The 22238-nt window shown below is 35.9% G+C and overlaps 2 protein-coding genes across 7 annotated transcripts in view; both read left to right on the top strand.

The window, feature by feature from the left end:
* Window positions 1–22238, top strand: part of LOC309501384 (uncharacterized protein) — a 32897-nt gene that overhangs the window by 5582 nt on the left and 5077 nt on the right. Inside the window, exons 1-4 of one of the 6 annotated variants that reach the window (XM_082173444.1) lie at window positions 19676–19717; window positions 19899–19937; window positions 20525–20557; window positions 22124–22221. In XM_082173444.1, coding sequence (XP_082029570.1) covers window positions 22128–22221 — 94 coding nt within the window. In that variant the 5' untranslated portion in view covers window positions 19676–19717; window positions 19899–19937; window positions 20525–20557; window positions 22124–22127. Of the gene's footprint in view, window positions 1–19661; window positions 19718–19898; window positions 19938–20524; window positions 20558–22123; window positions 22222–22238 lie in introns of those variants that run through there. The other 5 variants (XM_082173445.1, XM_082173446.1, XM_082173443.1 and 2 more) reach the window with 5 other exon arrangements.
* LOC309501393 (uncharacterized protein) lies at window positions 435–5451 on the top strand. The gene is made up of 2 exons (XM_082173465.1): window positions 435–743; window positions 867–5451. The coding sequence occupies exons 1-2, from the start codon at window positions 650–652 to the stop codon at window positions 4679–4681; spliced, it is 3909 nt and encodes a 1302-aa protein (XP_082029591.1). The 5' UTR covers window positions 435–649; the 3' UTR covers window positions 4682–5451.

Genomic DNA, 22238 nt, shown 5'->3' on the forward strand with positions numbered 1-22238 from the left:
GCTACGCCAATGAGTTGGTAAAATGCAGAATTTTACATCAACACAATGCCTGAGAGACAATGTCGGACCTAAGGAATCCAAAAGCTGTGTTTTAGAGCACATTTTAAAACTGTTATAATGATAGAAGCCTTTTTTCAGATTTCTCGACCAGTAAGCAGCACTGTTCCCAAACTGCTCAGATACCCTCAGGTTCATATAGATTAGTTATGGTTATTATTTATTGGTAAATTGACCAAAGGATTAATCAAATATTCAGAAAATAAACAATAGATTAACTGGAAAAATAATGGTTAAATTATACGATTAAATGTTTGCAACAAAAACCATTGTGAACAGGTTGGGATAGGCGTTGGATCACCAAAATTAAATGTCATTTTATAATTACAATAGAGATATTTTATTTTATCTTTGTTATTAAAAATAAGTTGATTGACTGAGAAAAAAAAATCATTAGTTACAGCACTAAATATATTAAAGCTGCCAGCAACTTTTTACCAGCACTGTCTCAAGATAATTTTACCCATATTTGAAGATGGCCCAATGAATGCTGTTTTGTTGCTAATGCAATATTTTTTTCAGTCATAAGTTGTATATCTTTTTATTTAACATTTACAAAAAAATTATAATCCAAGACTTTTTCACTAGAAAGATGTCTGACTCTGAAACCATTGAACTGGCTTGTCTTGGCCGACCTTTTCAGTTGGGAATGCTTTATGACTGCCGAAGAGATGTCCTCATTCCAGGTAATAAAAAGCACAAGAACACACTGGGGAAGAAACAATCTAAATGGTATAATTCATTACTTTGTTAGATTTTATGCTTTACCTTTGGGGTAACTAATTATTAATATATAAAATGTTCCCAAGGAATAACTCTTTGGGATGCTGAGATGCTGCAGAAGAATATCAATGTACGGCCACAGCCAAACACTGACTTCAAAATCATTGCCTCAGATTCAAGTGAAGACAAAGTAGAAGCTTTGAATATTTCTGCATCTCTTGAAGCCAGTTTTCTGGGTGGATTAGTTAGTGTGAAAGGGTCAGCTAGCTATTTACATGACAAGAAGAAGTCCAAACATCAATCTCGAGTCACCTTACAGTATCGGACAACGGCACGTTTTGAGCAGTTAACTATGGAGCATCTTGGAGCAGGGAACATAAAGCATAGCAATGTATTTCAGGAGGGCTCGGCCACACATGTTGTTACGGCTCTATTGTATGGAGCTCAAGCGTTCTTTATTTTTGACCGTGAGGTTTCATCCAATGAAAATCATCAAGAGATACAAGGAAACCTTCAAGCATCAATCAAAAATATACCTTTAATATCAATTGAAGGTGAAGCATCTTTGAAAATGAGTGAATCAGAAAAAGAGAAAATGAACAAATTCAGCTGCACTTTTCATGGAGATTTTGCTCTGGAAAACAATCCAGTTTCCTATGTAGATGCCATCAAGGTGTACTCAGAGCTGCCAAAACTGTTGGGAGAACATGGAGAGAATGCTGTGCCAATGACCGTATGGCTTTACCCTCTTAAAAAACTAGATTCAACAGCTGCTCAGTTAGTCAGGGAGATCAGTGTAAGCCTAGTACGACGTGCCCAACGGATCATGGATGAACTGGATAATTGTGACATTCAATGTCAAGACCTGATGAGGGACAATGTCGCCATTCAATTCCCTGAAATCAAAACTAAAATCAGAAAATTTAAGGACCTCTGCTCAGAGTACAAAATAGTTTTTCAAAAACATCTCTGCAGGCTTCTTCCATCCATAAGGGGTGGAGGAAAAGAAGAACAAGAACTTGTTGATGCTCTTAATGACAAAGAAAGATCCCCGTTTCAGGGTGCTCTGGTACACAAGTATCTCAATGAGCGAGAGCGAGAGATGAATGTCATTAGATCTTACCTCGAAATCATGAAAGACGTTCCTGTTCTTTCATCCAGCAATGACTTGGACAAGGTTGTCTTGAAAGCATCCAATAACTATGTGATAGCTTTTGCACTTTCCTCCTTAAATGAAAAGGAACTGTACTTTTCAGACCTGGAGAATTACCTGAAAAAACAATCGCGTAACAAAGGAGAGCAAGTGAGTTATGATCAAGACTCCTCAAAAAAGACAGATAAATGGTTTTCCTCAGGAAATGTAACTACACTTACCAGGGAAAACACACAGTCCTTCCTAGATTTCAAAGAAGCCAATAAAGAAAGAAAGAACATTGAATTCTGCATTGCATCAATCCCGGATGAACTCATCACTGCCTCTTCAATTCATGTTTATGAAAGGGGGAGACTCATAAGCTCACAGTACGAGCTCCCCTCAAAACCCCCAAAACCAGTCTTCTTGAGTGCTGAGCATGACTGCATACATCTGCAAATCAAACCTCCTGACCACGGTGTTAGTTGTGTGAACTCTTACTGTATTTCATATCAGTCTGCGCCGAGCCCTGAATGGACAGATGTGTTTACTGATGGGGTTTCTGATCAAGTCACAGTCAAGCAGTTACAACCACATAAAGAACATCGTTTCAACTGTAAGGCAGTGTGTCGTCCAGGAGTAAGTCTGACTAGTGACGCAACATCATTCTTCAGGACTCGTCCATGTGCTCCTCCTGGAGCACCTATAGTGAAACGAGTAGAATCAGAGTCTGCAACTGTAGCCTGGGATGTTCCTACATCTGTGGGAGAGGATGTTCTGGTCACTGGATACGTGTTGGAATTCAGAGAATGCACGAAGGATCAGGAAAGTGAAAAGCCATGGAAGTCTGTGAAATCTACAAACAGGGAGTGCACTCTTCAGGGACTGAAAGAAGACGCAGATTACGCAATCCGAGTTTTTGCAAACTGTGGAAATGATGGAGAGAGTCTCTCCAGCCCTGAAACTGTGTTTTCAGCCAGTTTTAAGGGGAAACAATCAAATAAGGATGGGACTGGGATGTTCTTGAATCAATCTTCACGAATAAAAAAGGGCAATCCATCAATACATACACTAACACTACACAAAAAAATGGCAGAAACTGTTAGTTTTAATCAGTATGTCTTCGGAAGAAAGGTTGAGGATGTGAAAAACAAAGTTATCCTTCTTTTGGGACCAACGGGTGCAGGAAAAACCACACTGGTTAATGTGATGGTCAATTACATACTGGGCGTAAAGTGGCAGGATTCATATCGCTTCAAACTAATCAATGAAGTGACCAATCGCTCACAGGCTGAGAGTCAGACATATAATGTCTCATCTTTTGAGCTGTACAATCAGCCTGGCTTTAAAATTCCCTATTCCCTCACAATCGTAGATACACCCGGATTTGGGGATACAAGAGGGATCGCACATGATAAACTGATTACAGAGCAGGTCAAAAGCTTTCTTTGTAGCCCTTTGGGAATCGATCACATTGATGCTGTCTGCTTTGTTGTCCAGGCCTCTCTTGCCCGCCTGAGTGCCAATCAGAAGTACATCTTTGACTCAATCCTGTCCATTTTTGGCAAAGACATTGCAGAGAACATCATCATTTTGGTGACATTTGCAGACAGTAAAAACATCCCAGTTCTAGAGGCCATCAAGGCAGCAGATCTGCCCTGTCAAAAGAATAAAAAGGGACAACCCACCCATTTCAGTTTCAACAATTCAGCTGTGTATGCAGACAAAAAAGTAGAAGAGCCTACAACCTCTGACAATGATTCAGATGATAATAATGATGACGATCATAAACTGACCGAGCTTGTCTGGGACAAAACCTTTAAACAGATGAAGGCTTTTTTCAAGGCATTGGGGGCCATTGAAAGTAAAGATCTGAAGATGACTATAAAGGTGTTGGAGGAGCGAGAGCGCCTTGAGAAAGCCATGAAAAGTCTGACCCCTCAAATAACTGCAGGTCTCTCTAAAATGAGTGAGATAAAAAAATTCAAACTATGTTTGGAAAATGAGAGTGACAGCATGAAGCAAAATGAGGATTTTGAGCAAGATGTAGAGGTGATGAAAGCAATCAGATCCCCTGTAAACTGTTTTACAATGAATTGCAACACCTGCTTCTTCACATGTCACTCCAACTGTTTCCTCCCTGCAGAAGATTCTGTGCAAACTTGTGCTGTGATGGAGGCTGGACACTGCATTATCTGCCCTGAAAACTGCCATTACTCTGCTCATTCTAAGGAAAATTTCATATGGACTTATGAAACAAAAACAGAGAAAAAAACTATTAAAGAGCTGAAAGACAACTTCATGAAGGCAAAAGGAAAGTTTATGGACTCCAAGCAAATACTTGATGCACTTGAAGAGGAACTCCATGGAATTGAGGAAAAACTAAGGAAGTTGATCAAACTGTCCTCTGATTGCCTAAGAAGACTGGATGAAATTGCATTGAATCCAAAATCTCTCTCCACAGCCGAATATCTCGAAATCCTGATCAAAACTGAGAAAGAAGAGAAAAGTCCTGGCTTTGAGGACCGGGTTGTTGGACTCGAGAAAATGAAACAAGAAACTCTTATTCTGGAAAAGATTGCTAAAGGAGAAAATTTGCTCGAAACAGAGCGCCGCATTATGAAGGAGAGAGAGAAGCGAATGCAAACTGTTGCCTTGAAAATGATGAAAATTAAGAAAGCTTTTAGTGCCTTTCCGTCACAGAGCAAACAGAAGACATCTGATCAAAAGGATGGAAGTGCTTGCCTTGAGGGACAGGAGATGTCCTAAACAAAATAAAAGGCTGATTAGTTTTCCTAAAAAGATTTAGGAAAATTGAAAATTGAAAATAAGATGTTACTTATACATCAATGCTTCTTCACGTATAAATCAATAATCATTTAACATCAAGAATACTGAATTTAAGAGTTATTTTATGCTTTTAATATTTGTGTTTTCAACAATGATGCAATGTCAAATTTCTCAAGAATCCACAACTATCATGTACTGTTGCTCAACTGGTAGAGTATAGTGCTAGCAACACAGTAATAATGGCTGCAGAGAATGCATGAAATTAGCGTTTTTATTTTATTTTATTTTTCATAGCTTAAATGCTATTTAAGCTACTTTGGATAAAACCTTCTGAAAATTTAATTTAAACACTTAATTTTTGTGTTTAGTCTTGTGTTTATTAATGCAAACATTTTGATACTGTAAAATATGATGAAATACTATAAAAACAATGTATGATTTCAAGCACTTCCTTTGTGTTTTCAAGAAATTATGAGTAAGTTGTATTATTATGGCATAAAATATTTTGAAATTAAGAAATAAAGATTTTTCTTATGGTAGAGCTTATACTGTATTGCCGCAATGCGCATGTGAAATTTTCCCAATTCCCTGACAATTTACTACTGTTCAAAAGTTATCAGCAATTGTATTATAATTAATTCTACCTATGGATTTTAAAATGATCAGAATAATTTTTATTAGTAGTAATATTGTTTTTAAAAGTAATTTTCTCAACTCTGTGAATTAATAAAAAGATCTTAACTGTTTAACTTAATTGTCAATTCATGATTTTACTGTCTGAAGCCTGTTTTGCAAAATCCAGGTCCTGAACACGGACTGCGACTTGTAAACAATGTCCAAAATTATAGCCATTACGCATGATGACTGTCTGTCATTCGTGTTAATCAAACAACAAAAGACAAAAAGAAGATCACTTTCGTAGCTTAAACAAAGATTAATAATATTTAATTATATATAATATACAGCCAAGACTATAGTTTTATTTAACATTTGATTTCCTGAATAATTCATGTAAATAAATAAAAAATGTTATTGCAATATATAATTCCAGAAAAACTAAATATTGCAATGTCGTGCAGCCTGGAATGAAATGGTATACCTCTGTATAATGATCGAGGATATGAAAACAAATATGAAAAATAAAAATAGACTATATGGCAAAACCTTTACAACTCTGTCAGACTAACAGGTAATGATATTCTGTAGCCTACCCTCCATGGTGAATTCATTAAATACATAATTATTATAAGAAAAGAAAAAATAAATCTAATAAAAGGTACACTGACATAAGAATTAGAAAAAGAACATCAGAAATATGCAAAGACCTAAAATACATTGTGATATGAAATGTTAATATTATGGCCATTATAAATTAATAATTTTTGTTATAGGGGTTCAGCTGGCAAAAACTTTTTGGGGAATACTCGGCCCATAACGGTCACAGTACAATAAAATACAACAGCTTTTTATACTAAAACTTGAAGAAATTCACACAGTACGAGGCATAATGCCAAGACACATGCTAAAGAGTCAGGCAGCAGCACTCCTCTCATAAACATATACAGTGCACATGCCTCAATACATTTATTCAATTCTGGACCTAATTTCAACCATGATGATCAACAGCCCGTTTAAGTTAGCAGACGACAAGGTCATTTCAAACTGTGTGTTCATAACAAGATTAAGGAGTGCAACTTTCCTCTGTTTAAAACAACAAATCATGCAAAAGTTTTAGGGGATCCACGCTCAAGCCCAAAGGATTACTTGTTATGGGACATTTAAATATCAGAAGCATTGCTTCAAAAACGGAACAACTGGTTACGAACTTACAACTTACTGGTTACGAACAACCGGTACTTACAAACTCAACCTTTAATTTGCTTTGCTTTTGGGAAACGTGGTTGACAGAATCATCACGAACACTGTATACTTGGTCCCTGGATATAAAGTCTTCAGAAAGGATCGAAAATTTGGAAAAGGTGGTGGACTACTAATGTATGTGAAGGACAGCATAAAGTGAATGGACATTGCATTTAATACATTAGTAGATATAGAATGCATTGCTGTAACAATTGTTTTATCCCCATGCATGGCATTTACTGTAGTTGGTGTAGGCCTCCTTCATTAAGCAGGCTAGTATGTTTTATGATCATCTATAAATTTTTTTTTAAAGGGTTTGATAGAAATAAGGAGTTAATGTTTGGGGACTTTAATGTAAATTGGATTGAGAAGTGAAATAATAAAAAGCTTCAGGAGGTAGTAAGTCAGTTTGACCTCTCAGGGTTAATTCAGAGCCCCAGCAAAGTTACCTCATCATCTCAAATTGATTTAATATTTAGGAACAAATCAGAAAGAGTAACTATAAGTCAATGAATTTATTAACAGGGTTATCAGATCATAATCTTATATTAGTGGTCAGAAAATTAACAAAACATTATAACCAACAAGAGAAAGAAATTTTTCCAAACATTATACCAAAAAGATTTCTAAAGAGAAATTGAAAAAAATAAATAAACTGGAATGAGATTCTGTCCACAAGTAATCTAGATGATGCTTCTGAGTGTCTAATGGCCAGGGGCCGTATGTATAAAGCCACTCAGAGTAAAATTTTAGTCTTAAGTCTCTCAAAATTCTAAGAATGACGTCATTTTACTTTTATTCCTAGACTTAAAAATAAGTGTGATTCATAAAGGTTCCTAAGTGTCAAGACTAGGTCTCAGCTCCTAAATTACTTAAGAGAGCTGAAGAGGTCTCCTAACCTAGTTAGGAGTAACAAGATGGCCGCAGAGAGGAGGAGGCCACGCACTTTTCAATGAAAATATGATGTATTGGAGTTACAGTAAATGATGACGGAGTTGATCAAACAATAAAAGTTTGATCATCAAGGGATCCTTTTTCGAACTGACTTTTAAGAAATTTTATAGCAATGAAATTAAAGGAAAGTAATAATTACATTGTTGCTGACTGGAAAAAAGCAGCAGTGCTTTTAACTTAGTGAAGATATTTATCTGACAAAATTATTTCAAGTCAAGTCGCTTTTTACAATAGGGCCTACACAGTGTTTCAAAGCAGCTTTAAAGTGATAGCAGGAAAATAATGCAACAAAGTTAGTTTGGGCTGTACAGCAGCTCTAGAAGAACATAGTGCCATTGTGCAGCTTAAGTAAGTTCGATGATGATTCATTTCCATTGTAAAAGATCATTAGTCATTAGTTATCTATTTAGTTCATTATACAGTCGCTCTGCAGAAAACAGTGATGTACATCGTTCAGCTCAGTTCAGTTCAGAGACAATGGTGTCAATGCAGGCAGATCAATAATATCGTTGAAAAAAGGGTTAACTACAGCTACAGGTAAAAAAAAAAAAAAAAAAAGCTCACAGGAGAAAAAAAATCATAAAATCATACATTGTCTGCAACATAGTCAGTTATTAATATTTCATTGTCCTCTCTTGTTCATTTGTTTGACAGCCTGGCTAAAAATTATGTCTGTACAATTTGGCATGTTTCAGTGTGTTATCACAAATAAACAATTGACTCTAAGCACAACTACACAAAACGCGTACAAAATCTTTAACACATTTGTAACCCTATTTGAATAAAGGGTGAATCTGACAATTTTCCTTTGCCTCACTTTTGGCCACTACTGTATGGCAGTTCATTGACTTTGCAAATCTCGCAGCAAAATAAAGCCACTTAAATGAGTATTTCAGGCTTTCCTAAGTTGTTGGATCCATTGATGGAACTCATGTTTGCATAATTGTAAATGAGGAGTTGCAAAGCATTTTTTAAAAAAAATAAATTTAAATATTAAAGTGTCTTAATTAAATGATTTTATTATAATAAAATTAAATGATTGGTGTCATGCTGCAGTGACCTCACCATTGCAGGCTCACTATTGGCTGATTCAGTGGTTGAGGGCGGCCATTTTGGGTTGACATCACTGTAGTCCTTAGTTCACAACACTTAAGTCCCACTTCAGTCAGCACTTAAGAATCAGTCTTATACTTTACTGAAAGTTGCTTTTAGCTGCTTTATAAAAGTCTCCTACTCTTAGAAAACTCCTACTCTTTACTAAGTATTTTCTGACACTTAAGTCAAAGCTTAAGACTATTCTTAAGAGCATTTCTTAGAAGTTTTATACATACGGGCCCAGATTAATAAGGTTCAAGGCGAATTCAGTAGCAATTTAAGTTTTCTTGAAAGAAGCAGAATTTACCTTGGTTAAATGAACAGCTATAAAAGTTAATGAAACAGAGGGACCATGCCTTGAAGATAGCGCTCAAATCTGGGTTAGCACATGACAGAAGGACGTTTCAGTGTTTACATAATAAAGTTGTAAAGAAATGGAGAAAAGCGAAATTCTTCAACCTTATAAATGATGCTGAGGGGAATAGTACACAAGTCTGAGAGAATATCAATAAAGTACAATAGAAAAATAGTAACAAAGGAGATAAAGATATTGAATTACAAGTTCAGGGAAATTTAATTCAAGATAAGCATCAACTTGTGTGTATTTAATAAAAAAAATGATAGATTCAGATAAAGATTTAGCACAAGGGTTTAGTGCAAGAAGTAAGGATATTGTATCACCAAATCATAATTCTAATGTCTTTAATATTTCTGAAGTATCTGAGTCTAATATAATACAACTACTCATAAGCTCAGTACAAACTCCCTTTTCCCCCTCAATGAAATGTATTACCTCAAGCACACCGGCAGATGGCGACAAACTACTATCAGAAAGTTAGAAATCCAAACCAGCACCTGTTCACTTACTGAGCAAATTCCAAACAGCATTACGAGCCCTTGAAGAACTCTGTAGAATCATGACTCAAAGGGTTGTTGCACACAAAACTGTGCATCTGAAGTAACATTAGTGAGGGTATGATGGTAACTGCAAATTTGCCATTTATGATCACATGATCGCGCATCTAGACTATTTTAAACACAGCAGTGAGATTTAAATCCATTTTAATAATCATTACATATTTGTTTGTCTTTTACCAAATGGCATGGGAAGAATTGAAATAAAATGTCAGTTTAAATTAAAAACGCAAGGTGACATTTGGCCATACACTTTTGTTTGCTACTACAACCTTAACAGATATAGCTAAGAATGAACTGTTCTGCTAAGATTTAAGTGTAACAGTCAGATTAATAAATTAACAGTTATCTAAGAAAAAATGCAGTTACTTTCTTCAATGTCATGAAAAAAGGAATTCAAATAACTTACAGAAAGCTATAAAAAAATATTATTATTATTGTTGTTGCTGTGTATTATTGTCATAGTTGGTGTGAACGGGCATTAACTAAAATAACTATAACAAGAACAATATTGGCATCTACTGTTTACTATAAGCACACACTGCGGTTTTGTCGTCTGCCGCTTTAAATGTTTGAGCTCTTTAAAGCAGGGTGGATTGTGATCAGCTTTCAATGTTTTTATCAGTCATCAGCCGGACTCTGTGGACTCTGCTGTTCTTTTAAATTTCGGACAATTTTTAAAACAAAATCTTTATCGTCATTATCCTGATGTGAACGGGCCTTAACCCTTATACACTTGCTCTGTCAGAATCTATCATTTTATAGTAGCTACTATTTAATCTATTAAATCGGATAACATGAATAGTGAAAGGTTGGTTACCTGACATTTTCATAAATTGGCGAGGCAGATTTCTTAAAGCAACCTAGTGTCTTGCTCTAGGGCACGATGGCAAGGAAGTAGGACTGCATTCTCAGAAGCTCTCTGGTTCCTGGCCATCCAAGGACCTGCTGAAGAAGCTCAGATGGAAACAGAGACATGCAAGTAATTAGTTAACTGATTTCACATTATGTGATGGGCTTTTGACAGAGATTTTGCATTAAACTCCAGTGTTTCTAGTGCACACTAAGACTTTGATGAGACCTTATAAGATTTTTAAGCTCTAAGTGCAGCTTCATGTGCAGCCACTCAATCACTTCAGTTTAATAAACACAACCACCAAACACAGGAAACATACAATATAAACTCACTCATTACCATGCCAACAGGAAAACCAGGCAGGAAATGTGTCATGAAGCTAATTCCCAGTCAATTGGGAATGTCTGGCTGATCTGGGTCATTGATGTAAAGTTATGTTAAAGCTAATGAACATTTAGGTATAATTTTGTCAAATGATCATTAATTATTATAGCAATGAGATCAAAGTGAAACTGTTTGAGCAACGAGTTTCAGGAATGTACGTGACAGGACGGCGGCTGCTTTTTCAGAAGAGAGGAACAATTCCACCGGATATGTCAGAGATGGAATTCAAAATAAATGAAAACAAACGGATGTAAAACTCAGTGAATTGAAAAACCCAAATGGAGAGATTTGATGTGTATATTTGTTTGGGGAATTTGAGGGATTATTTATTTTGGTTAGTTCAGGTCACATCACATGCTGTCTGTCTTCCTGTTAGCTGTGTTTCCTGAGGTGTTCACAGAGTCAAAAACGTATTTCTAGTCCAAACAGAGAATTGGAAAATGTCCAGAACAGAGAGAGATGCCTTGTGCAGTCACGTTGTTCACTCTTGCACTCTTCATATCGTCTTTCTTTATAGGATTTGTGTCTGCAAGCATGCATTTACAAAATGTTCATCTCTTCCTCTGCTGAAATGCATCAAATATTTAATATCTCGCAAACATGAGAGGGGGATTAAAGAAAAAAAAAAGGGAGGGTCAAATAAGAGAAGAAACAATCAGCATAAAAAGTATGTTTTATATTATCAGAACATAAAAAGATCCCATTCATCTTTCAAACACACACACACACACTTTTATACAGTACAGTAATTGGAATTACAAAAGACTACAATGAGAATTTGGAGTGAAATATGCCTTAAAATAATGTAAAAAAAATAATAAAATAACTTACATTGATTGGCCCTAAAATAGGTTTCATTTTCTACATTGATTTCGTTTTCAAAATTCTACTTTTTAAATATTTTGGAGTGAAATATGACTCAAACATGTTTTTGTAAGAGTCATCCAAAAATGTAAGAACAATAAGAAACCACCTGCAGAAACTCAATATGTGTCAGACTCAGACTGATGTATAGAGGCTGTGTCTATCATGGTGTACGGCATATTCCAACACGATCCCACTGTCCTGATAATCAGCGGGTGTGTGTATGTGCTGCATGACTGCATATCTGTCCCTTCTCCATCCAAATTTATCTCCTGTCACATATTCCAATCTTTCTCTCACCATCTTTCAAATTGCATTGGGAATCTCAGAGCATTTTGAATCCAGCAGGAGAAGGAAGATATGCAGTCAGCTGTGAAACGGCTCTTAGGTGGCAGTTTTAAAAAGATGATTATCTGGTGCAGATGTGCCGTGGAGATTTGTATAATGTCATCTCTCAGATTTGGTGAAGCAGACTGGTGCAACAAATTTATTTCAGTTAAGGATGAGCAGTGGACTGGGAACATTTACCATCCTGTAAAACCTAACAAATATCCTAACTAACCTGTACTTTACCTTTGTTACTCAGAAAACCCTAGTTAAGAAACTGATTTTATTAAGAATTAGTACAGCTGTTCCCAGCGTGCTTTACAGGAGTAAATGTTAAGGCAAAATGCTTGTATTTACAAAAGGTGAATAAAATAATAATATTAACAAGAGAGAATAAAAATATATTTTAGTGCATAAATGTTTTTTAATATTTTAAATACTACATATTTTTCTCCCAGGCAGAGCAATGATAAGCAACAGAAAAAGTCTCCTGCTTTTCAGATGTTTCGCCTGAGAAAAAGACCACTGTAATTCCAGGTGTCTTTTATAGAGTTCAGAAGAAATGTCAATGAATTAAACTGCTCAAATTTGCCAAGACACCAACGTCTGCAATCAAAATCCATTTATAACAAACTCAAACATTTCTCATTAAATTATCCCAAGCCCATATGATCTGAGCTAAGCTATCCAAATTACTTTTACAGCTCAAACTATACGAGCATTGAGAAGTGTATATATAGAGAGTGCAAATGATATGATGGTCACCCCTGCAAAATAATTAATTATAAATCTCATTTTTAAAAGATGATCTTGAAGAGTGAGTGAGAGAGATACAGATTCATGACATTAGAGTGAGAAGTAAACGATATCCAGGAGCCAAAGAACTGAATCAACCTTCACGTCTAACACCAGATATATGAAAAACACACATATGCATTATGAAGCAATGCAAACATATGGCTTTCTGTGTGTGTGTGTGTGTGTGTGTGTCTGTGTCTGTGTGTGTGTCTGTGTGTGTGTGTGTGTGTCTGTGTGTGTGTGTGTGTGTGTGTGTGTGTGTGTGTGTGTGTGTGTGTGTGTGTGTGTGTGTGTGTGTGTGTGTGTGTGTGTCTCTGGGAATTCCAGCTTAAATGTTTGAGAAAACCAGATTCAGAAGTGTGCGTGAGAAGTGACAGGGTAATGATTCAGATTTTACAATGTGTTGCAAAAACATACTCTGTCCAAAATACAGACCTGATAGCACAAACACAAACCCATGACAGTCATATCTTCATCAGGAGAGTCTTATTATATCTAAACTGTACATAGGCTACTTTTACATCACAGTTGAATTGAAAACATTTGTTTTAGGGGTTATGAGCAACGTAACTTCTGTTACGTATTCTGTAAAACAGGTTGCATCGCTTCCGGTTCTGGTCTTTTGTATGTGCTTCTGTTTCGTGATTTTTTTGTGCTTTTTTACTCAAGATAACTTAAAAGGAGGGAGCAAAGATGAGCATAACCAATGTCCCTTGCACGTGCAGATTGATATTTGAAAGTCATGACAAGGCTCTTTTGTGTCAAAGTGCTCTTGTATCATGATTAAGGATAAATCTGCACAGTTAATTTTACAGGCACTGTTTTAAAATTAGTGTGCCAATAAATACACCTGGAACCATTAACTCTATTTACATGTAGCAATCCCTAATCAACCAGACTAAGATAAGAGGTAAATATATTGATAACTCTTTCCAAACTGCATAAAAGATCATAAAAATGTGACTGCATGATATCTAACAATAGGTTTCTGAGTCTTCGAGATATAACAGTAGGCAAAACACATACACAAAATTAATACAAATTAGTTCTCCTTTGTGAAAATATGGTAAAATTTCAAATCGTAACATTGCAGTCCAATTGGCTGGTCTGACCTATCATCTATCAAATCACAGCATTGCAACACCACCCTACCCTATAAAGGTGCCTTGTTCTAGCAGTCTATAAACTCCAGCTAAGATCTGAAGGGGCAAAGACACTGAAAAACTACCAAAGTATCAAGGAGAACTGGGTATGTTGCTTACAGTGTTAATACAAATGTATGTACATTTCTTCTCTTTTTGTTAAAATTTAGGTTTTAATAGCTGTTGTTATTTTGCAATAATTGAATTACAAGCTCCACATACCATTTTTGGCAGTCAATTAAATATATAAAAATATTATTGTTACTTTATAGTTATTCTTGAAGCAATGTAAAAAGAAATGTTTAAAAATAAACTTTGATGCAATCTGGTTTGAATGCTAGCTTGGTTTTAGTCGCTAAAGTAAATAGTTGGTATATAAACATGGTCCATAAAATTTTCTAGCACTGTTTTCCAGTTAATAATGTAAATGCTGTTCCACATATACAGAAGCCATTTACACATAAAACTGGAAATACATTTATGTTGGACTAATCTGTGGTTCTTCATTTCAGAAGATCACTGCTTGCCTCCGAACCTGATGGACATATAATATTAACAACAGCAAATAACATTTGTGCTGGAAATTAGAAATTTTGTGAATAACATTATTTCACTTTGTGGCAAAAAGTTCTTGTTGTCTTTCTCCTTTAAAGTATCACATATTTAAAATCGTCAAAGCACTAGGCTATTTAAATCAAAGGACTCACAGAAAATGGGGAATGAAATGCAGAACGAAAGAGAGAGACGACAAAAAGCAGAGCAAGAGCGCAATCGGGCTGAAGCAGAAAAACAAGCCGCCCAGGAACAACTTAATAGACTACAACAAGAAAAATATTTGCAGAAAAGGAGAGAAGCCGAAAAGAAGAAAATTGACACTGAGAACAGAAACAGAGAACAAGAAGAGAAGAAAAGAATTCGCATAGAAAAGGAAAATTTGCAAAAAGACACTACCAACTGAAATGTCAACCAGCAGTTCTTAAGGGTCATCAAAAAAAATGCATTAATGGGAGACATGTGTTGTTTAATTCATCATACATATCATATTTGTTCATACACGTCATCATATAAATGACCAAAGATAATAAGAAAACTGTGACATCCTTGAGTCAGACCTTTAATAATATTCTATAAGCTTTGTACACTTATATTTGTACTGTATTGCATCCAAAAGAATGTCGACACACTCACTATTTCCACTGTAACTTCAAAACACTAGTGATGTGATGAACAGATCCTTCATATGTGTGTGCTTACTTACTTTTCACTTAAAATAAGAAATTATCATAAATCACATTTGTTTTTGTCACTGCTGAAGTGACCTTGATACATGATACACTTTCATAAACATAGATATACAGTGTACTGTTTGCTTGCAGTAAATCATTGATTGTATGAATGATCTGTGTAAAAGAGAAAGTAAATCAAGTCAATCAAAGTCAAGTTGTCATCACTTGAGAGGATTTGAAATACATATGCACTGCTAAGCACTTTATGTCAAAAGATGCTAAACAAAATCTTACAACCAAATACTGAACGTGATTTTCAAATGACTGTGTAGAAAGTCTTACAAAAAAAATCTAAGAAAACAAAAATAAGGAATTATTATATATTTTGGAAACAGAGAATAAGTATATTACATTTATTCAGATGTTTAAATGTGCAGCCCATGGTGCGGCCTAGTCTCATTGTTAAAGGGATAGTTCACTTTAGTGTTGTCAAAAGACCCGGTACTTCGGTACCAAGTCGGTACTAGAAAAATGTAAACGTCACGGTACCAAGTTTTCTTAAGTACCGGTGGTACTGAGGACCCGTTCAAACCCGGTTCCTTGATGCGCATGCATGCACGCATGCACTGAGCGCGTGCAGTTGCGCGTCCTCTTTATTAAAGCGCTGAGACATGGCGACCGGCGGTGCTGCTGATGTGGTGGCTGTAAATCCACTTGTTGATAAGAAAGGAGGAAAGAGACACATATGGAAATATTTTGGATTTGGCTAATGTCACGTTGCCATAAGTGGCCGTTTTTTGCGCGTGCAGATTCGTTATTCCAAATGTAGGTGCGCGGCAAGCACGCTCATAATAGAAGCGACGCGGCACGCTCGGTTTTCCAGGCACGCCTATGTTCATGGTTGCATTGCAACGACAGACGTCACGGGAGAGCAAGCGCTTGTGGAAAGGAGAAACTTGTCGATCTCCGAATGCAACGTTACATGAGGAGAGAGTAAAGATGGAAAGCTTTTAAAGTTTAGTTCCATATAAATTCACGGATAATTTGTTGTTTTATCATTAGTGAAAATCAATATTGACCTTGTATTTGAAAAAGGATCCTCATATAAAAACAAAACTAAAATTCAAGAGTAAATTCAGTAATTCGCATTCGGAGATCGACTATTTTTGAAATGGTGCGAACTGCGCTCTCCATGATGACGAGAAAGTATCAGCAAAGAATTTATTGATTTCTAGCCCTTTGGTACCGAAATTGGTACCGAGAACCGTGGATTTTCACTGGTATTGGTACCGAATACTGAAATTTAGGTACCGTGACAACACTAGTTCATTTTGAAATAAAATTTTGGTATGTTTTAGCTTACCTCAAGGGCATCCAAGATGTAGGTGTCTTTGTTTCCGCAGTAGTTTCAATTTTTATATTTTTAGGGCAAACCGTTCTTGTTTGTCAGTCATGTAATGCAGGTCGATGGTCACCCCCTCGAAGAGCATGCACAGAGAAGTCCAAATTAAACAATTCCCCATCGTAAGTACACATTGATGGCCTAAGACACGAAACGAGCGGTTTGTGTGAGAAAACGAACAGTATTTATATTGTTTTTACCTCTTGTACACTTTCCGGCGCTTGCGCAGACTAAGCCAGAACGCACACGTCACACACCAGGAAGCGCGCGCACCCTCAGATCACTTGGACGTGGTTGTGTAGAGATAAAAACGATATAAATACTGTTCTTTTTCCTCACACAAACCGCTCGTTTCGTGTCTTAGGCCAATACCTGTTTTTATTTTTTTAATCAATATATTTATTATTTTTCACATTAAAAGGGATACTTCACCGATTAGCATTAAGCTTTGTATCAGTAGAATACAATCCGGGATCCGTGTGAAGCAGAATGCATGACCTGCAAAGCTGGCACGTACGTGTCAGTGTCAAATAATGTAATAATGTAAACATAATGAATGGTGACGGCACGCGAATCCGATGTTTGTGGCTACCTGTACGAGCCGCAATACAACGAGGAACAGTTGCGGATAATGGAGGAACAAGATGTGGCCGGAGCAGCTGCTGCAGCAGAGGAGCAATACCTGCTTGGCAGTCAGAAGGAAGAGCCCGGGCAGACTCGAGCTGGGGCGGACTAACTCGTCAGTTTCGAGTCAACTAGTAGCCTATTTGTATCATTTCTTCCGATACTGCCCTCTGTAACCTGTAGGCATGGCTTGGGAGTGGCCTCATAGGGCTACGAAGAAAGTGCATTCTGGGAGTTGTTGTCTTTCATCCACAGGAGCCAAAAATTAATTTTCTGGCTTTTCTCAGTCTAGAAGACACCGACTTCTAAAATAATTTCACATTTCTACTACATAAATGACCATTTAAATTAGGGCTTGTCCGAATACCATTTTTTGAGCTTCGAAGCTTCGGTAGTAATGAACATCGAATATTCGAAGCTTCGGAGAGAGGGGGCTGAACATATTATTCTCTCTAATAAAGGCAGGAATCTCTATGTGTCTGTATGTCCGTTTGCATTTTTATTATTTCGAGAACCGTTCATCCAATCGACTTCACAAGTGCAGTGTCGCATTTGGTGCAATATAGATGGACACGCAAGACGCGACACATTCAGAATTAATAAACTTTTTGTAAACTACAGAACAGCGCGAGCGGGAAGCGGCACGCCTCACGCGGGCAGGGCTTATATGCTCAGAGAATGGACACTGCACTAATGATATAAAACGCGCACACACACACAGGTCTGTTAAATTAAGCAATACTTTTAAGGTAGTCTAATATTTTTCTGACTAACTAATTACTGACACAGTAAAGGGTAGATTTAAATAAAGAAAAACAAAATTAAAATAAAGAAAAACAAAATTTTAATAAAGAAAAACGAAATTTAAATAAAGAAAAAAACGAAATTTAAATAAAGAAAAAACGAAATTTAAATAAAGAAAAACTGAATTTTTATAAAGAAAAAACAAATTAAGTTAAATTAAAAACGAGATTAATTTAGATTGATAATAACGGGTAAAAAGGCTAATACATTTTGTTTCTATTATTCTATTTTCCACAATGTCAAAGCAACGCAGCTTAACCCAAAACACAAGCTCAGGCATGCGCTTCGGTCCATACAAACTCTGCTGTTCTGCGCTAGCCAGAGAATACTCCCGTTGCAGGAACACTTTTAGGCATCGGTTCTATTTCTAGTATGCACGCGTTTTCCGCGTGGCTCGTGCCGCGCCTTGAGCGTGTCTCACGCAGGCAGTGTGCAAACCTCAACCTGTTAACATGGGAGCAGAAATAAAAACGGACACACCACGCAGCCAGTGTGTCGCCGGCCATATTCAAGCGCGAATGAGAACCGTTTCGCGGGGGATCCCAGGTGTAAAAAAAAAAAAAAAAAAAAAAGGAATATTCGAATGTCAAATTTTCAAATTGAATACCAACCCACCGAACGAATATTCGAATATTCGGGTCCAGCCCTAATTTAAATACACATTAATCTTTCCAGGGGTGAAGTATCCCTTTAACAATTCACAGATTGAGTTCAGTATACAAGTAAACCATCTTTTCTAGCAACGCTCCCAGTCCTGTCCCACCCCCCAATAGACAGAACACTCAAATGTACAGTATTACAAGGCACTCAAGCTGGTATGTAAGAGACAGGTTTTCATCAGTTAAAGTAGAGAAGGGTTACATTATCACATCTGCATTTTCAATCAATGTGACATCCAAATAATTCATATATTCAATAAATCTGTCTCATATCTTTTCGAACATTGATAAAAAAAAAATCAGATTAAACATTATTTTTTCAACAGGCATATAGGACAAACGTTCTCTAAGCCAAACAACATGACTGGGTGGTTCTTCTGATTTTCATTGTATAGCTATACATTTCTTTGCTGCTATAAGAGCTGATCAAGTTGGAGGACCGATTAATCCCCCAGTAACATAAATTTGGAGCATATGAAAGCTTAAAGGGATGGTTCAGAGTAACATCAACCAAGGGTCCTTTGCACCATGACCTCGAGCCAAACACCCACAGAGTATGTCAATGTCAATATTTTACGTTTCAATGTGTATGAAAACGTAAGTAAACGTACGTTTGGTAGAACCACAGTTTAAGTAAAAATACACACGTATTCTCGTAAGATCACGTTGGAATGTGTGATCAAAGGACATATTAAAAGTCTTCTCAGAACTGTGTTATTTGCATTTATGGACAGTGGTTTATAAAAGTATATGGGTTTACAAAGGACTTTGAAACACCATATATCCTAATGAGGTTCTGAGAATGAAGGAAAATTGCTGATCCCAATTCTTTCATGGTATTTTGGGATGTGAGTTCATACAATACATTACCAAAGGTCACTTGCTGCATAAGCTATTCTTTAGTTATTTACCTGCTCATATTGCCATACTAGTATGACCTGATCAAACATTTTACTATCAGGACTTGTTACTTTGCTGCCCAATCAAAGTGTTGCAAGGAGTGGCCCTGATTTACTCTATAAAACCACAGTTTTTAGATGTAAACGAATAGTGTCTAAACCTGAAGAGGACAAATCATTCTGGAGTAATATAGTGGGGGAAAAAGGTATGTTGCTTATATTAGAAACATTTCTGTCAATGATGTCCTCCATACCAAAATTCAGATATCATACTTATTTGTAATGGCTGCAAGGTAAACAAGTGAACACAATAAAACCACACTGGTTTTCAGACAAAAACAAAAACAAAAAAATATATAACTAAGGTATATTTTATCCACACCACAGAACTGTGTTCCCGGGACACCAGTATTTTTCATATAGTAGGTGAGGCCAAGCTGTCACATGTGTTTTAAATGCTGTAATATACAACTAAATGAATTATAATATCTGTCTTTGTATTTGAAAACTGAGTTTTTGTTTCATAACTGTCGCAGATGATACCAGAGATAGCAGTAGTTAATAGATATGCTGTGGAAGATTGTTGTTTTGGTGACACTGTGACCTACCTGTAGTAGATGTCAACTGTCAAATAAGCTGATTGTTTGTTTTTACTGACCTTTTGGAAACTGAGCAGTGAACTTTCCTAGCTTGGTGAAAAGGCTCAAAAGCTTTAAAAAGAGTATATATATTGAAATACACTCTCAGAAAAAAAAAAGGTAGAAAAGTTGTCACTTTCAAAAGGTACAACTTTGTACATGTTTACCCCTTAAGGGTGCAAATTAGTAAATAGTAGTACATAATACCTTTTGAAAAGGCCACAACCCAAGTGACAGATTTTGTAGCTTTTTCTTTCTCTAAGAGTGTATTATGTATACATATAAAATGTTCTAGTCTATATTCCATTGTAGAAATACAACTGCTGTAACTGAACATTTCTAGATTTCATGTTTTTTGTTTTGTTTTATTTGCAGATATTAGTGAATGACCTGAGAAGCTGCATTACGGTAACTATGTTGTCTTTAATAAATAAAACATCTTGTTGCTTCATTTACATCATAATATTACCCAAGACGTCAATATTTTTGTAGTTCTGTCCGATTGTGAAGGACTCGAATTTCAGCGCGGAATTGCGAGTATGGCACATAATTTTAATTTCATTATAAGTGCAGGTCTGGCATTTATAATGCGGGAAATTCCTGCAAACATTAATTCACTTTAGCATGTAGGTTGTATGAGTAAATTAATGAGTAATGAGTAAATTCCATACAGATTAAAACTTTTCTCTATCTTTCTCTCTCTCTCTCTCTAGTTGGTTGTGTCTTAAACAGTGTGACAGTATAATGAAAACAGTGTAATGGATCTGTGCACTAACTCTTAAAGTGACAGCAGCCTAATATGTGTGTCATTATTGTTGATAAAACAACAAAATATACCTTTAATTGTAAGGAATCAGGATTACTGTAATAGCCTATGTATTTAATTTATACAGGACTAAAATACTATTTATTGTTATTTTAAATTTGATACATTTTATTCAGTTTCTGTAGTATTTCTGAATACTAGTGGTAGACTTACTCAAAACACTTTTCTCTTTATTTCAATTGTCGACTCTGCCATGATTCACGTCTGAAATGCGTGCCATTGGATTAGTTTAAAATACTATTTGAAATGTGAAATGATATTTAGGGCTGGAACGACAAGTCAATTTGCGTGGAATGTGTTGATTCGTCGTTGTCGCTGTTGTTGGTTATTTCAAATATCGAATGGATATCTAATGGATGAACTCGCACCGCTGTTAATCATTGTAAACTTCACGGTAAAACGTTTTATGGACACAGCCATGTTTGATACTGTCGCTATGGTTTCAGTTATGGTTAGTTAGTTAGTTAGTTATTTAGTTAGTTAGTTAGTTAGAATGTGGTTGTGACTTCAGTTGTTCCTATACAAGGCAAGCAGCTACTTTAATATCCTGAATGAAAATAAAAATAAAAATCAGGATTCACACTTGTAAGCAATTGCTACTGTAAATCCCAAAAAGTGACTGTGAAAGCAGCCATAGTAAACACCATTCCTAATTGCCTCTTCATGATGACTCGCTTAACTTAGTCCTAATCTGTAAGTCGCTTTGGATAAAAGCGTCTGCTAAATGACTAAATGTAAATGTAAATGTAAATTAGGCCTACACATAAACCTTATCTTTTGTCATTAAGGTAAAAGTTCATACATTAATTAGTTAAGGTTATTATTTATCTGTAAATTAACCAGAGGATTAATCGACTATTCAGAAAATAAAAACAATAGATTAACCTGAAAAATATTAATTAGTTTATTCGATTAATCGGAAAAAATATAAATTAATCGATTGAAAAAATATTGATAGTTCCAGGCCTAAATATATTAAAGCTGCCAGTAACTTTTCACAAGGCTAATGCAATAGTTTTCAGTTACATTTTGTATACTTATGTGTTTAACATAAAAAAATGATATATATATATATATATATATATATATATATATATATATATATATATATATATATATATATATATAATCCAAGACTTTTTCACTAGAAAGATGTCGGACTCTGAAACCATTGAATTGGCTTGTCTTGGCCGACCTTTTCAGTTGGGAATGCTTTATGACTGCCGAAGAGATGTCCTCATTCCAGGTAATAAAAAGCACATT

Source organism: Leuciscus leuciscus (genome assembly GCF_965113295.1).
Source record: "Leuciscus leuciscus genome assembly, chromosome: 6".
Taxonomy (NCBI): Eukaryota; Metazoa; Chordata; class Actinopteri; order Cypriniformes; family Leuciscidae; genus Leuciscus; species Leuciscus leuciscus.

Bases quoted from the DNA above. Each gene is read 5' to 3' on its own strand.
- LOC309501393 (XM_082173465.1), top strand. From the start codon at position 650: ATGTCTGACTCTGAAACCATTGAACTGGCTTGTCTTGGCCGACCTTTT. The intron at 744-866 runs GTAATAAAAAGC...AATGTTCCCAAG, and splicing joins AAGAGATGTCCTCATTCCAG to GAATAACTCTTTGGGATGCT.